Source organism: Delphinapterus leucas, chromosome 13 (assembly GCF_059928025.1).
Source record: "Delphinapterus leucas isolate spDelLeu-1000000601 "Yukka" chromosome 13, BTC_Dleu_Yukka2, whole genome shotgun sequence".
NCBI lineage: Eukaryota > Metazoa > Chordata > Mammalia > Artiodactyla > Monodontidae > Delphinapterus > Delphinapterus leucas.
Window position 1 is genome coordinate 11901018 of NC_143141.1, and position 13741 is coordinate 11914758.

Here is a 13741-nt window from a genome sequence, read left to right on the forward strand (position 1 = left end):
ACCATGATTCAGTACTGAGCATGGCACGGTTATGGCTTTTCTTATTTATTTTCTTGTCACAAGAATTAGATACCTTCAAGCATAGTCACATTCTCACCTAATATCCCAGAACTAAAATATAAAGATAAGTCAAAGCTTCAAATCTCCCATTCTAAATTCAAAAACTGTGCATATATTTGGCAACACATACGTAATCGAATTATCAGTGAATTTTCTTCAAGCTTAATTTTATTCCCAAGGAAAATCATCATAAAAAGACTTACTACAGAAGCATTAGGTGCGGACAAATAAGTCATAAAATCTTTTGCAAATTTATGCTGGAAAAACAAAAGAAAAAATTTAAGGTTAAAAGAAGCATACTAAGACTCTGTAAAAAAGAAAACAGAACACAGTAAACGAAGATACTTCTTACCAAACAGTTAAATGCTGATAAGTTTTCTGAGCCAGCAAATCGAAAACCCAGAGACAAACAAGCTCCTGCAATTATGTAGACATGTGCCTGCCTGAAAACAGATCACAAGGAATTTAAATACTGTCCCTGTCTTGCTTTAAAATTCATTATTACTATTATTTGGGGATACAAATAATAAATATTCCTGTTCTCTAAATTATCAATAGTTTATATTCTTCTGGGAATGCTCAACTGTGCCTCTACTCAATCAACTGGACAGATTTCCGTCCGGTTTTCTTCAGTGGAAGCACCATGCGGCTCTTGCTGATAAAGTCGGCCTCTTGCCTGCACTGTTTCACATGCAGCAAAAGAAGATAATTTTTAACAATCACTGCCAATTTTTTTAAATGGAAAGGATAAAAGAGGAATGTGTACAAGTTAAAACTCAGACACCGTTTTTTGAGGGTAAGAACTCTAAACTTCAGAGAGCCAAACGAAAAACGAACTTGTGAACATCTGGTAAATAATGGTTAGAAACATGGGGGATTCAGAATAATTACTCAAATCAAGGACAGTATTACTCCTACACAGTATATTCCAATTCATTTATCTGACAGATGCTAGAGTAGCTGATTTGTACTACATGTTTTAGGACTTACGACAAAGTTTCCAAATTCAAATCCTCTGAACACGGCAATTCGATTTCACTGAGAGAGATACTATTTTCTCTGATAATCTGTCAAGACAGAAGGCAAGAATATGTGGACATTAACATTCAAGTTACAAGTATTTAATAATTTGAAGAGTAACATATTGCTTATGGCCATATTTATATAAAATAAGCTTTACCAAACCATCTCATTCAAAGGCCTATATTTTAATCACATTGAATGCAATCCAATTTCAAATCTAAGATGGGCCAAATAACTGAATAGAACTGAACGAATATAAACTGGAGGACTTAAGTATATTCTGAATCAATAACAGAGTAATAATGTTTCATGCAAGTGAACTGAAATGCAAAGATGATGGCCACAGAGCATAGCTGGGGCAGGAGTGAGGGGAAGCAGCAAGGAAAGTGGAAAAAAGCAGTTGCAGAGAACTCTAACCAGAGACGTATATTTCTTACTCATGAATGTTTCTAGTATTAAGCCTACCTACCTACCAAAGGTGAGGTTAGTCACCAGATTAATTACACAAGCTAAACTAAACTGTCAATATGTGAATCTGTAACTATTGTTTAGAAACACATCCCTTTCCTTTTAGTATAAGTGTGAACAAGAATTTATTTTTTAAAAAATATAGACAATATCTAACTTTAACAACCAAGAACTGATTTGATTCTCTTCACTTAAATACAAATAAAAAAGATAAAGCTATATATTCTCTAAACTTATGAATGCAAGTACATAGATGTAAAACTCTGAAGATTTATTCCTATTAATTCTTCTTAGAAGACTGTTCAGGGGAGTAATACTTCAGGATGCTTTCCATAATAAATCAATAAGTATTCAGAAGTCGCTTATGATACAATCTTCCTATATACTGAATATCACCAGATCAAAAAACTTGAAATACCTTGTCTCTTTGATAATCTCAGTGAGGTAAGCAACTATGTTGGCTGTGTAATATAGGCTGATAACTACTTCCATCTTTCTTCCTTCCTCTTGTCTTTATTTTCAATTTTGGATGTATTTACTCAGAAATTGAGCAACATTCTGAAAAACTGATATAACTCCAAAGTGAGTAATTAATATATTCATGGATAACCTGATTATAACATTCATATAAATTAGCAATATCATACAGGAATGGAATATTTCTATTTTGACAGCAGACATTTACAAGCTCCTTTTTGTCTTCAAAAGAGCATATAGCCTGGAGCTTGAAGGCCTAACTTCTAATCCCAGCAGGGCCACACACTAGCCCTAGGACCACATCTGTAAAAATGAGCAAAAATAAACTTCCTACCTTCTAGGTGTCTCTGAGAATTAGAGGACTTAACCGACTCAAAGCTCTTAAAATTAATGCTTGGCACATATGCTTTGCAAGTGTTAGCTCCATTATTATCATTATTATAGATCTGTACCATTGCTATCACAAGACCACACTTGATCATAACCACTTTAAAACATCACTAAAAACTTGGGTTATAAATAACTATGGGGGGACTTCCCTGGTGGCAGAGTGGTTAAGAATCCGCCTGCCAATGCAGGGGACACGGGTTCCAGCCCTGGTCCGGGAAGATCCCACATGCCGCGGAGCAACTAAGCCCATGCGCCACAACTACTGAGCCTGTGTGCCACAACTACTGAAGCCTGTGTGCCTAGACCCGTGCTCCACCACAAGAGAAGCCACAGCAATGAGAAGCCTGCGCACTGCAACGAGAAGGGGGGGATAGGGAGGGTGGGAGGGAGACACAAGAGGGAGGAGATATGGGGATGTATGTATATGTATAGCTGATTCACTTTGTTATACGGCAGAAACTAACACACCATTGTAAAGCAATTCTACTCCAATAAAGATGTTAAAAAAAAAAAAAGGAGCCCCCCACTCGCCGCAACTAGAGAAAGCCCATGCGCAGCAATGAAGACCCAATGCAGCCAAAAAACTTTTTTTAATAAATAAATAAATAAATTTATATATAAAAGAAGAAAGCATGCAGTCCAATTATGTCATAAATTAATCCTGTTTTAAATAAATACACAGCTGTGGGGGTGGGGAGCACACTTCAACCCAGTCCTTGTAACGTTTTCCATGGTCTCCTAAAGTTTAAAAAATAGCAAGAAATATAAGGAGTAATCAAAGGGAAACATGTAATCACTTAAAGGCAGGTTGAGGCACACAGGAAACGAACAAGAAAAGACCACCAAATTGCCCTGTCTTGCACAGAGTCTTATACAGAAACCTCAAGCTCTGAAGTCCTAACAGCTAGTTTCAGTTTTGCCCCACCTCTTACTAGCTGGATGGTTTTGGACCAGTCTGTCCTCTTTCAATGTAACAGTGATATACTGAACTCTAGCTACTGTGCGCAAGTCGCTAGGAATGAAAGATGGAAAAGACACGGTAGCTGGCCTTGAGAAGTTCATGGTCTAATAGATACACAAACAGATAATCAAAAGTAGTACATTGTTCCTACCCATACAATGGGGGCAATACCTGAACAATTTATAGCACAACACCGCAAAAAAGAAAAACATTAGGCTGTAGAGGAAAGCTTTTTATGAAGGAAAACGTGCTATGAAGATGCTAGTTATTGTATTTGACACATGCCTTAAATTCAAACAAATAAGCAGTTTACAAAGTGACCTTTTTAATCCCACCTTTGATGCTAAGTTGCTCCCTACAAGGGACCCTGCTACAGAATCAATGAGATGAGCGGGCGAGAACTAGGAGAAAGTGGAGAGTGACAGGCAATATCAACCAACAGAACTGTGAACTTATTATATGTCCTACTGTGTATCCCTGATGTAATAAAGACCAAATTTAAAATTATTAAGTCTGAAGTAAAATAAATATCAGAGAGATAACTTTGTATTAAAAGTCCAAGAGACTTCCGTGGTGGTCCAGTGGTTAAGACTCCATGCTCCCAATGCAGGGGGCCCGGGTTCAATCCCTGGTCAGGTAACTAGATCCCGCATGTCGCAACTAAGAGCCCACATGCCACAACTAAGTGCCCGCATGCCGCAAGTAAGAGACCGCATGCCACAACTAAAGATTCCACATGCTGCAACAAAGATCCCACGTTCCACAACTAAGACCCAGCACAGCCAAATAAATAAATAAATATTTTTTTTAAAGTCCAAAGACTACATTTCCACAAAAGTTTAAAGAAAGAACTGACATGAATTTTCACCTTCCATTTGAGAATACAGTTACTTGTGTACATGTTTAACTTCACTTTGTAAACAAAATTTAGTAAAATAAAGTTTTCTCGAAGGCAGTCTACATGTCAGATGCATCTTAAATGCAGCATAGAATTTAATATGGTGTCTTGCATTTGCAAAGGTTGAACAAACATATGCTGAATGAAGAAAAAGTACGTTTTCATCCTACAGTGTACATTTACTTTCCAAAAGGAACTGATACCTCTGACATCTAAATGTGCTGGGAGTTAAATGTCTTCCTGACCCATGAACCATGTGTGATCAGGGCAGACTCAGCCTCCAGAGGATAAAAGAACTGAACTAAAATTAGAACCGGCAGACAAGAGACAGGGTTTGACATTTGATTACAAGTAAATTAACTGCCTGCTTTAAAACAAAATGTTATTTGTGTGTGTGTGAGTGTGTACACAAATACACACACAGAGATATGTATGTATGTACATATGTATCAACACTCTTTAGAGGAATACAACAGAAACTAGAGTCTTCAAAGACAACATGCACAATGTCCCAGATACAAATCAAAATTACTTAACATAAGAACAAGAAATGCAACATATTCTCAGGAGAAAAGACCATGGAAAACAATCCTGAAATGACCACACTGTTGGCATTAGAAGAGAAGGATTTTAAAGCAGTTCTTCTAACTAGAAGGACAGTATGCCCATAATGAGTGAAAACACAGAAAATCTCATCAAAAAAAGTAGGAATTATTTTTAAAAAAAGGAAAAACTAAAAAGTACAGTAAATGTAATTTTAAAATTCACTTCATATACTTAATAGGAAAATAAAATGCCTGAAGAGTGAATGAACAGAAAGATAAATCAACAGAAACTTGCAATCTGTAGAAAAGACAGAAAAAGAATAAAAGACCAGTCATCTCACATATACACTACCAAATGTAAAACAGATAGCTAGTGGGAAGCAGCGCATAGCACAGGGAGATCAGCTCGGTGCTTTGTGACCACCTAGAGGGGTGGGATAGGGAGGGTGGGAGGGAGACGCAAGAGGGAAGAGATATGGAGATATATGTATATGTATAACTGATTCACTTTGTGATAAAGCAGAAACTAACACACCATTGTAAAGCAGTTATACTCCAATAAAGATGTTAAAAAAAAAAAAAAAGACCAGTCATCTAATTTTTGACAAAGGAGGCACAGGAATACAATAAGGAGAAGGTGTTTTTAACAAACAGTGTTGGCACAACTAAATATCTATATTTTTTTAAATGAAAACCTTAACCCTTATCCTCGTACCATAAACAAAATTACTTTGAGATGAATTACGTAATTATACATAAAAGCTAAAACATCAGGGCCTTTAGAAAATAATAAATCTTCAGGCTAGGCAAATATTTTTTCCATAGGACACAAAAAACAACCATAAAATTGAAAGTTGATAAATTAGACATTATCACATTTTTTAAATTTTCTACTCATCAAAAATAGTACTAAGAAAATGAATGGGCAAGTCAGATTAAGAGGGATATTTGCAAAACATTTATCTGCAAAGGATAGCTTTCCAGAATATATAAAAAATTCTAGCATCTCAGTAATAAAAAGATAAACAATACAAAAATTTTTTTAATGGGCAAAAGATATAAATAGACATTTCATTTAAAAAAGATATATGAAGAAGCAATAAGCAAATGAAAACGTTCTCAACATGCAAATTGAAACTACAATAAGGTATCGTTACATATTGACCAGCAGAGCTAAAATTAAAAAGACTAACACCACCAAATACTGGCAAGATGTGCAGCAGCTGCAGGACATGCAACAGCCAGCATTCTCATACACTGTTGGTCCAAGAGTAAAATGGTGCAACGTCTTTGGAAAAACGTTTACCAGTCCTTATAAAACTAAACATACTGCTACGCTATGCCTCAGTAATTCCAATACTAAGTATTTACTCAAGAGACACTAAAACATAAATCCACATGTATATCTGCAGAAGAATATTTATGGTACCAAAACCTGGAACGAGCCCAGGCATCCAACAAAAGAGAATGAAAAAAGAAACTGTGGTATATTCATACAATGGGATACTACTTAACAATAAAAAGGTTGAACTACTCATATACTCAATGGTGTCTCAAAATCACGCTGAGTGAAAGAAGTCTTATACAAAAGGGTATACATTGTGATTCCATTAAGTTCTGTATCGGGCAAAGTAATATATTTTGGGAAAAAAAATCAGAAAATTGGTTGTCTTGGGGATGGGGAGTAAGTGCACAGACTGAGTGGGAAGGGAACTTCTGGCCATTTTGATAAAGGTTTGTTTCCATGAATTTATACATTAGTTGAATACTATCAAATAGTATAATTAAAATTTGTGCAGTTCATTATATACAAATTTTACCTTAAAAGGAAAAGAAAAGAGGTAAATACTGAATTCTAGTTAATAACACACATGCTGAACTACTTAGGGAAAAGTGTATGATTATCTGTAACTAACTTTGAAATTCATCAAAAAATAATGGGTTGGGTAGAGGAAGAGATAAATGGATAGACAGATATGTGATTAAACAAGTTTATACAGTAAAATATTAATTGTAGAATCTAATTGGTTGTATGGGTGTTTGTATAAAGTTCTTTCAGCCTTTATTTTGAAATTTTCTCATTAAAACATTGGAGGGAGCACTCTAGCATTCTGAAGGATAAACAGATTTATTCTCTAAATAGAAAAGGTACTGAGGACATGGACAATTAAAGGGCAATATTTAGTTACAATACTTACAATATGTGATTTGGAGTTTTTACAAAAGAGTCTGTTTATTTTTAACTATTTGGCTTATTGCGTAAACATGCCATAAAGTAATTAAAACAACTTCTTACATACAAGGTAAAAAATTGTCACAAAGTATAACAGTACTTTAGATAAATGTAACCTTATTTAGGATAAAAATGTCAAAAATACTTTTTTAGAGTTCTTTGATACATTTAATTTTTAAAAATCCGCATTTCTAGTGCTCTGTAACCGAAAAAGGAAGGCTGTGGTCTGTGCTCAGCATAAAATCTTAAAATGACAGTTCCTACGTTTTCAAGAAATACAGTAATCATAACCATCACTATTGCCTTCAAAAGAAAAAGTATTTTATAGGTTTTAGAAAATCCCACAGGAAATCATAATTTTATGTGATTAAAGATATAATAATATTTATTATACATACGTACTTGAGGAACGTTGCTATCAACCCACTTGGAATTTGGTAAAATATCATCCCACAAAATCAGGCATCGAGCAAGCGTCTTAAAAAATGCAATACAGAACAATTAATTACAGCAGGCAAAGTTCATAGATTTTGTAACAATGATAATACTGTTAATAGAACAATTTAAGAATTCGTTCCCAACTGATGAAAATTTTGAAAAACAAAGTATATAGTATCAACCTAAGCCACTCATTAAAATAAACAGAAGATTTACATTTATCTCAAAAAATCTCAAATTGACTTGATCATCACTGATGTTTGGAGGAGTTGGAGAGAAGTTTTTAAAACTTGCTCCATAGAAGAAAAATCATAAAGAAAAGAATCATACATAGATCTGTCTACATAATTTAAAGCCTTTCATATGCTAAAAGCATAAACATTGTAGAAAATGGAAAATCTGAATCAAATTTATGTCAAACCGTTACTGTAACTAATTATACCCTTAATAGTATTATTGCATTCTTAATAATAATGAAAGAATGTAAAATAAAGTAGTAATGAAGCCCCAGTGTCTTGTTACTTATTAGGAAGTTTTGAATAATAATGTGAAACGTTAAAATGTCACTCCAAGTATCATACATCAAGGTGGTTGTCTTTCCTGGCAATTCCTACAGTTATATTTGGGAAATTTCAAAAGAACACTACCAATTATATATACACATGATGGATTAACAGTAAAGCTCCCTCGTGGAGACATTTTATAGACTCCTCATGTTAACAGAAATTAAAAATTGCCAAGTACCATACCCTAAGTAAGAGGAATTCTGGCTTCACAAAGTCCAGCAAATACATGGTGTCGGGAGCTCGGAGCCAATCTGCAATGGATCTGTTGATGGTGGATACCAATAAGCGTTATTGCTCAAGAAGAGAATAAGAGCATCAAGACCACAAGACAGATTTCAAGAATTTTCTTTCCACTCCAACCACTGTCCTATTTTTTCCCATAGTACTTCACGTCCTCCAACGTAATACTTAGTATGTATGTATTTCTTACTATAAGTTTCCTAAGGGCAGATATTTTTAGCTCTCTTTTGTTAAATGAAACACCTCCAGTGCCAAGAAAGCCATGTCATATACTTTCATCCAAAAAGTAGATGAATAAACCTGTTTTTAACCACTTTGTTAATTTTGCAAACATTCACTTTGTCTAAAAAAAGAATTTACAACATTGAAAACTTTCTTTAATCTTAGAATGTTTTTTTAAATTAAAAGACTTAAAACGCAACTTACTCTTCTATACAAAATGTAAAAGAATAGACGCCAAACATCTACTTTCAAGTGTCAGCACTAATTACAGGGCTTGAGGAGGCAGACGGAATAGCTATTAGGAAAGCTCCTGAACTAAGCAGAAACCATTTTTATGAATGGTAAACAGGAATATAATAATGCTAAGTATTTCTGATCTACCCAGGCCTCATAACAACAAGCAAAATTAATGAAAAGGAATTTAGACATTGTTTGTCAGTGACATCAACTATAAAATAAAAGTGAATAGAAAATGGCAACTGTATTATCAAATATCATTTAAATAACCAAATGTATTATTTCTAGATAAAACTCTATATAACTTGTAGTATCTGAGAGCACTAAAATCAGGCTGATCTAGCACAGGAGAGGTAAACACAGTAAAATAATTTAGGTTTACTACTGAGGTCAGAAAGGAAGTCACATGGTCATGGCAAGGGATGGGGTGAGGAGATGCAGTACCTGTTATTGGTTTTTAAGTAGATCATGGCCAAAGCGAGAGTGGCACCTGGACAAGTTACATCCACATTTATGGTATCTCCTTCCTATCAAAAGAAAAGTTTGTATAAAAGAGCTCTGAATTATTATAAAATTCTTCTGAATACTAACCTATGCTTAAAATTAACATATTTACACATGTTGGTATGAAAACTACTATTTTCAAATTAACTTCTTAGCTTCCAGAAGTTTGATCTGTTGCTTGATTTGGACTTACTTTGATTTGATAACTTGGAGATTTATGTTTCTCTCTGTGCATCCCTGCTTGAAAGCGCCTATGGCCTCCAACCATGTACTGATAAAGCTGCTCGGGCACATTGAGATCAGACATACCTATCAAATTACTGCCGTGCTGTAAACGAAGTAACAGACAAGGGAAAGGAAATTTTACAGAATAAGATCCATAACACATACCCATAACAAAGAAAACAATAAACTAACTTCAAAGCCAGTCTTCTGGGTTTTTTATCAGTTAAAATCTCATGAGTTAATACTCAGTCTGTTAATAATTCACATTAAAAATTATACAGGCAAGTTAATATTCTCATTTCATAAAATACATAAAGGCTTCAAAATACAGCTTCAAAATACAGTTAACTGCATTAACAGTTAAAGAAAATATTAGGCAGGTAAATGAATCCTGAACTATGAACACCTGAATCCTTTCATTATCGTGCCTGTGAACTAGTCCAGCAATAATAACCATAATAATAACTTACTGAACGCTTAACGCTCTTCCAGGCATGATTCTGTATGTTTAACATGGATTAACTTACTTAATATGACAATTCGATCAAATAGCTACTATTTTACAGGTGAAGAAAGGGAGGCACAAAGAGATTACGCCCAAGGTTACATAGCTAGTAAGGAGCAGCAGTGGATATAAAACAAGGCAGTCTGGTTCCACAGTCCATCGAGCTGCTTAACTACTAGAAAATACTGTAGTTAACTGATGTCAGGACTCACTGGTCAGGACCAGAATTCACGTCCCAATTCCCAGTATGATGCTTTTCCATTGTTTTATCTGCCTCTTTAGTTCATGTGTCAAATGTGAAGAGTCAAAAGGCTAAACGACAGTGGACTTTCTTTATATAATTCAGTTTCAGTATAACACTGTATTGGTGGTTCTTCAAAGGACCCACATTCCAGCTGACGTAGTCATTTAATGCTTCTCTGGTAACCCTACACTACGTCTACTGGATGGGGTTAAAGATGGGGAGTCAGAACGCTACTGCATTCTGTCACAAAGCAGCTGCTATTGTGGCAACGTTCTGGGATACCTAGTGAACACCAGGGCACCAAAAGAGAGTCCTACAGACTCCTAAGGCTCCCCATCATACACCCATTTTCACTTTTTTCTGTTTTCTTACTGAGTGAACTGTCATTTCTTCATCTTATGTCTTGAACTCTTTTCGAAAAACTTCATTCCCTTAGTTCATTCATGAACACTTATATCTAAGCCAGGGGGGAAGAAACCTTAAAGCCCCATTCTTCACTACAATTTCTCTCCATTCCCATATCTGGCACTTTCAAAAATATCCAGAAAGAAGAAAGAGCTGAGAATCACAGTAAGCTAAGTCACAGTACGGCAGAGTGGTATTCAGAGTAAAGTGTCAAGGCTACTCGTCCCAACAAGCAGAATTTGTAACTGAAGCACCTGCAGGCACAGACTCTGCTTACCCCCAAGCAAACCATGCCCAGAGCCAAGCCAGCAGCCAAAGAGTAAGACTCTCTGTCCGTGCAGTATTCCATTTCAGGACCAGGGGGCCGTCCTATAAAACAAAAAGTAACACAATTCAAACTGGCCTCTTAAAACCCTAACTCATAAAAGTTTTAGAGTTAACTTTCTAGTAAGTTGCATAAGAACTATGGATTCAATATAACCCCACTAAGAAAGATCTGACGTTATCACAAATGGTGTCCACAACTATCAGTTTACCACAAAATAAACCCCAAACATGGTTCTTCTAATTTGCCAATCTGAAAGCAATCACTTTAAAATACTGTCAAACCTTGAGTTTTATAATAAAAAAAAAAAAAATTACCAAAAAAGGCGAAAAAGTTTTTAAAAGGGAGGGATGCTCAAAAAAGCTTCAATTTGTAATTTCTTTCCTTTTGTTCTTGTTTTGTTAGCTTCAAATCTATTCAGATGTGGTAAAAAATGTTCAAATACTGATAAGGAACAGGAAGGACACTTCCTTTAAGTTTCTAAGAATGTTAAATATTACGCATCCAGACACTTATTTTGAATCTATATAATACTGAGCCTTACTATGATAGAATTTCTCTGTATCGATGCTCTAAGTTTGACTGGATGCAAAATTCATACTTTAAAAAGTACGCCCTAATTCTAACTCCACCCCTTTTAGGGCAGCAAAATGTATTATATATAAAGACTCCTTCCACCAAAGAAAAAGTTCACATTCCTGGAATTTCATCCCCAGGAAAAAAATTTTTTTAAAAAGAAAGAAAAATTATACACAAGTAATCAGTGTAATGTTTATTGCTTAATTAGCAAAGAATTAAAAACCACCTAAAAGTCCTGAAAATAAGACAATGATTAGGCAATTTATAGAAAACCAACCCAATGAGCTATTCCACAATAGAAAATTAATTTTAAAAGCCATTTATGACAATGATATATGAAAAGAGCAGTACAAAAACAGTACGTACATTCTGACTGTAATTATACAAAAGAGCATACGCATATGAATCCAGATGAAATCTTCTGTATACAATGTGGAAGAGGTGTACTATGGCTGTGAGATATGTACAATGTTGGCACCATTAGATATCATTATGATATAGCCAAAGAATGGTAATTACCTTGCAGATGAACAAGCTTTAAAAGCCAGTCCTGAGTATCTTCTGAATAAGTGTTTCTCAGACCAATCACTTATGCTATTACATATTTTGCTGACAGGAAAATTTTAGTTTTGTGAATATTTCATCACTGTAGTTGACTACACTGTTGATTCCAATTCTTCACTGCCCTACAGTGCCAGTTACAAATACATCCACACTCCTGACAGAGTTTCCTCTGTACCTGAACGTGTGACTGGCTTTGAACTAGGATTCTGGCTGGCACAAGGTAAGCAAAGGCCTAAAATGCACTTCCATTATTTGGTTCTCCCTCTTGCCCTTCTCACATCACCATAAAAGAAGGCTGGGTCCCAGAATAAGGCATTTGGAGCAGAGTCTGAGCAGCAGACCCATAGATCTACAGCCTGAAGCAGAGATGCCCGGGAAAATTTTGTGGCTATCCTGAAATATATGTAGAAAGATCCTGAACAGGATAGAACAAGACATGCAAGTATGTATCGAAATTACTGAACGTACCAATAATACTAATAGCATTTCCATTTCTCAGAAGATGATGATAACACGTAAGACACGTTTCCAAAAAAGGCAGACTTACGATAGAACATAAAAAATGCCTTTTATCATGAACACATCCGCCAGCATATAGAGGAAAGCCGGAACCAATCACTTCCATTCTGTTAGAAGTGTTGTTGTCCAACAGAATAAACATTGTGCTTTTAGGGATCAAAACAATCAACTTTGAATTTTAAGTGTAGACCATTGCTAGACATTGCCTGGCAAAGACAGAGCAGGATAAGCAGCATGCTCACATGTGATTAAGACCTTAGGCTACCTCGTTAAATGGGACCACTGGAGCTCAGTAATGGGCTGGCCAAGTAAGTATGCAGACCAGTAACCTGCATAGTAACATCAGCCTTGGAAAACATTACTTTGCACTTGTTTTCTTTATTAGTATAGCTCATTCTATGCTCACAAAAGCTACTATTTTTTCCTTAATTTTTATAATCTTACTATCATTTTTACTTTGGTTCCTGTGGAATGGTAAAAATACACTTACGAAACCAGAGCACTATTAATGCCATACCTATTTCAGCCAACAAGACTTCTGCGGTATGCCTATGAGCTGTCCCTTGATAAACAAGGCCGATGCCGACCACTGCAGCCACTTGGACGTTGTGAGGAACATCAAGCTCTGTGGACGTTGGGGGCAGGAGAGCAGGAATGTGGATGCTAAGAAGCCGTGTAATCGACATATCCATGGTGCCTAGTTTAGCAGCAGAAACACCAAGGAGCAGTCCAATGCTTGTCATCTCATGACCCTAAGACAGAAAAAAGAATGAGACTTAAGTCACTACCAAAACAAATATGTAGTTTTAAATAAAATACTGCCTGCCAGTACTGTGACAGGCACAGTGAGAAGCTCCAAGAATACACAAGCAAACTAAACAGACAGGTCCTTGTTCTGATGAAGTTAGTGCCCTTGGGGAAGGGAAAGTGTTAAACTAAAAAATATATATTATTGAAAACTCATCAAATGAAAAAGTATAAAGATTAAGAAAGAGTACTTTAACAGAGCCTACTTTAGATTAGAAGGGACTGGAGAATTATTAAGAATCTCTAGGAAGTAAAATTTACAATAGAATGAGTACAAATTAGCCAGGCAAAGTGGCAAGAAGGGAA

General features: G+C 35.5%; 1 protein-coding gene across 10 annotated transcripts in view; it reads right to left on the reverse strand.

Moving 5' to 3' along the window:
* ANAPC1 (anaphase promoting complex subunit 1) overlaps nucleotides 1-13741 on the reverse strand; it is a 118762-nt gene that overhangs the window by 43831 nt on the left and 61190 nt on the right. For all 10 annotated transcript variants that reach the window (XM_089922790.1, XM_089922791.1, XM_022599309.3 and 7 more), the window contains 9 exons: nucleotides 13146-13380; nucleotides 10919-11010; nucleotides 9456-9590; nucleotides 9203-9285; nucleotides 8243-8321; nucleotides 7458-7532; nucleotides 1051-1127; nucleotides 413-503; nucleotides 264-317 (listed from right to left, as the gene is read on the reverse strand). In XM_089922790.1, the coding sequence (XP_089778916.1) occupies nucleotides 264-317; nucleotides 413-503; nucleotides 1051-1127; nucleotides 7458-7532; nucleotides 8243-8321; nucleotides 9203-9285; nucleotides 9456-9590; nucleotides 10919-11010; nucleotides 13146-13380 (921 nt within the window). The remainder of the gene's footprint in view (nucleotides 1-263; nucleotides 318-412; nucleotides 504-1050; nucleotides 1128-7457; nucleotides 7533-8242; nucleotides 8322-9202; nucleotides 9286-9455; nucleotides 9591-10918; nucleotides 11011-13145; nucleotides 13381-13741) is intronic.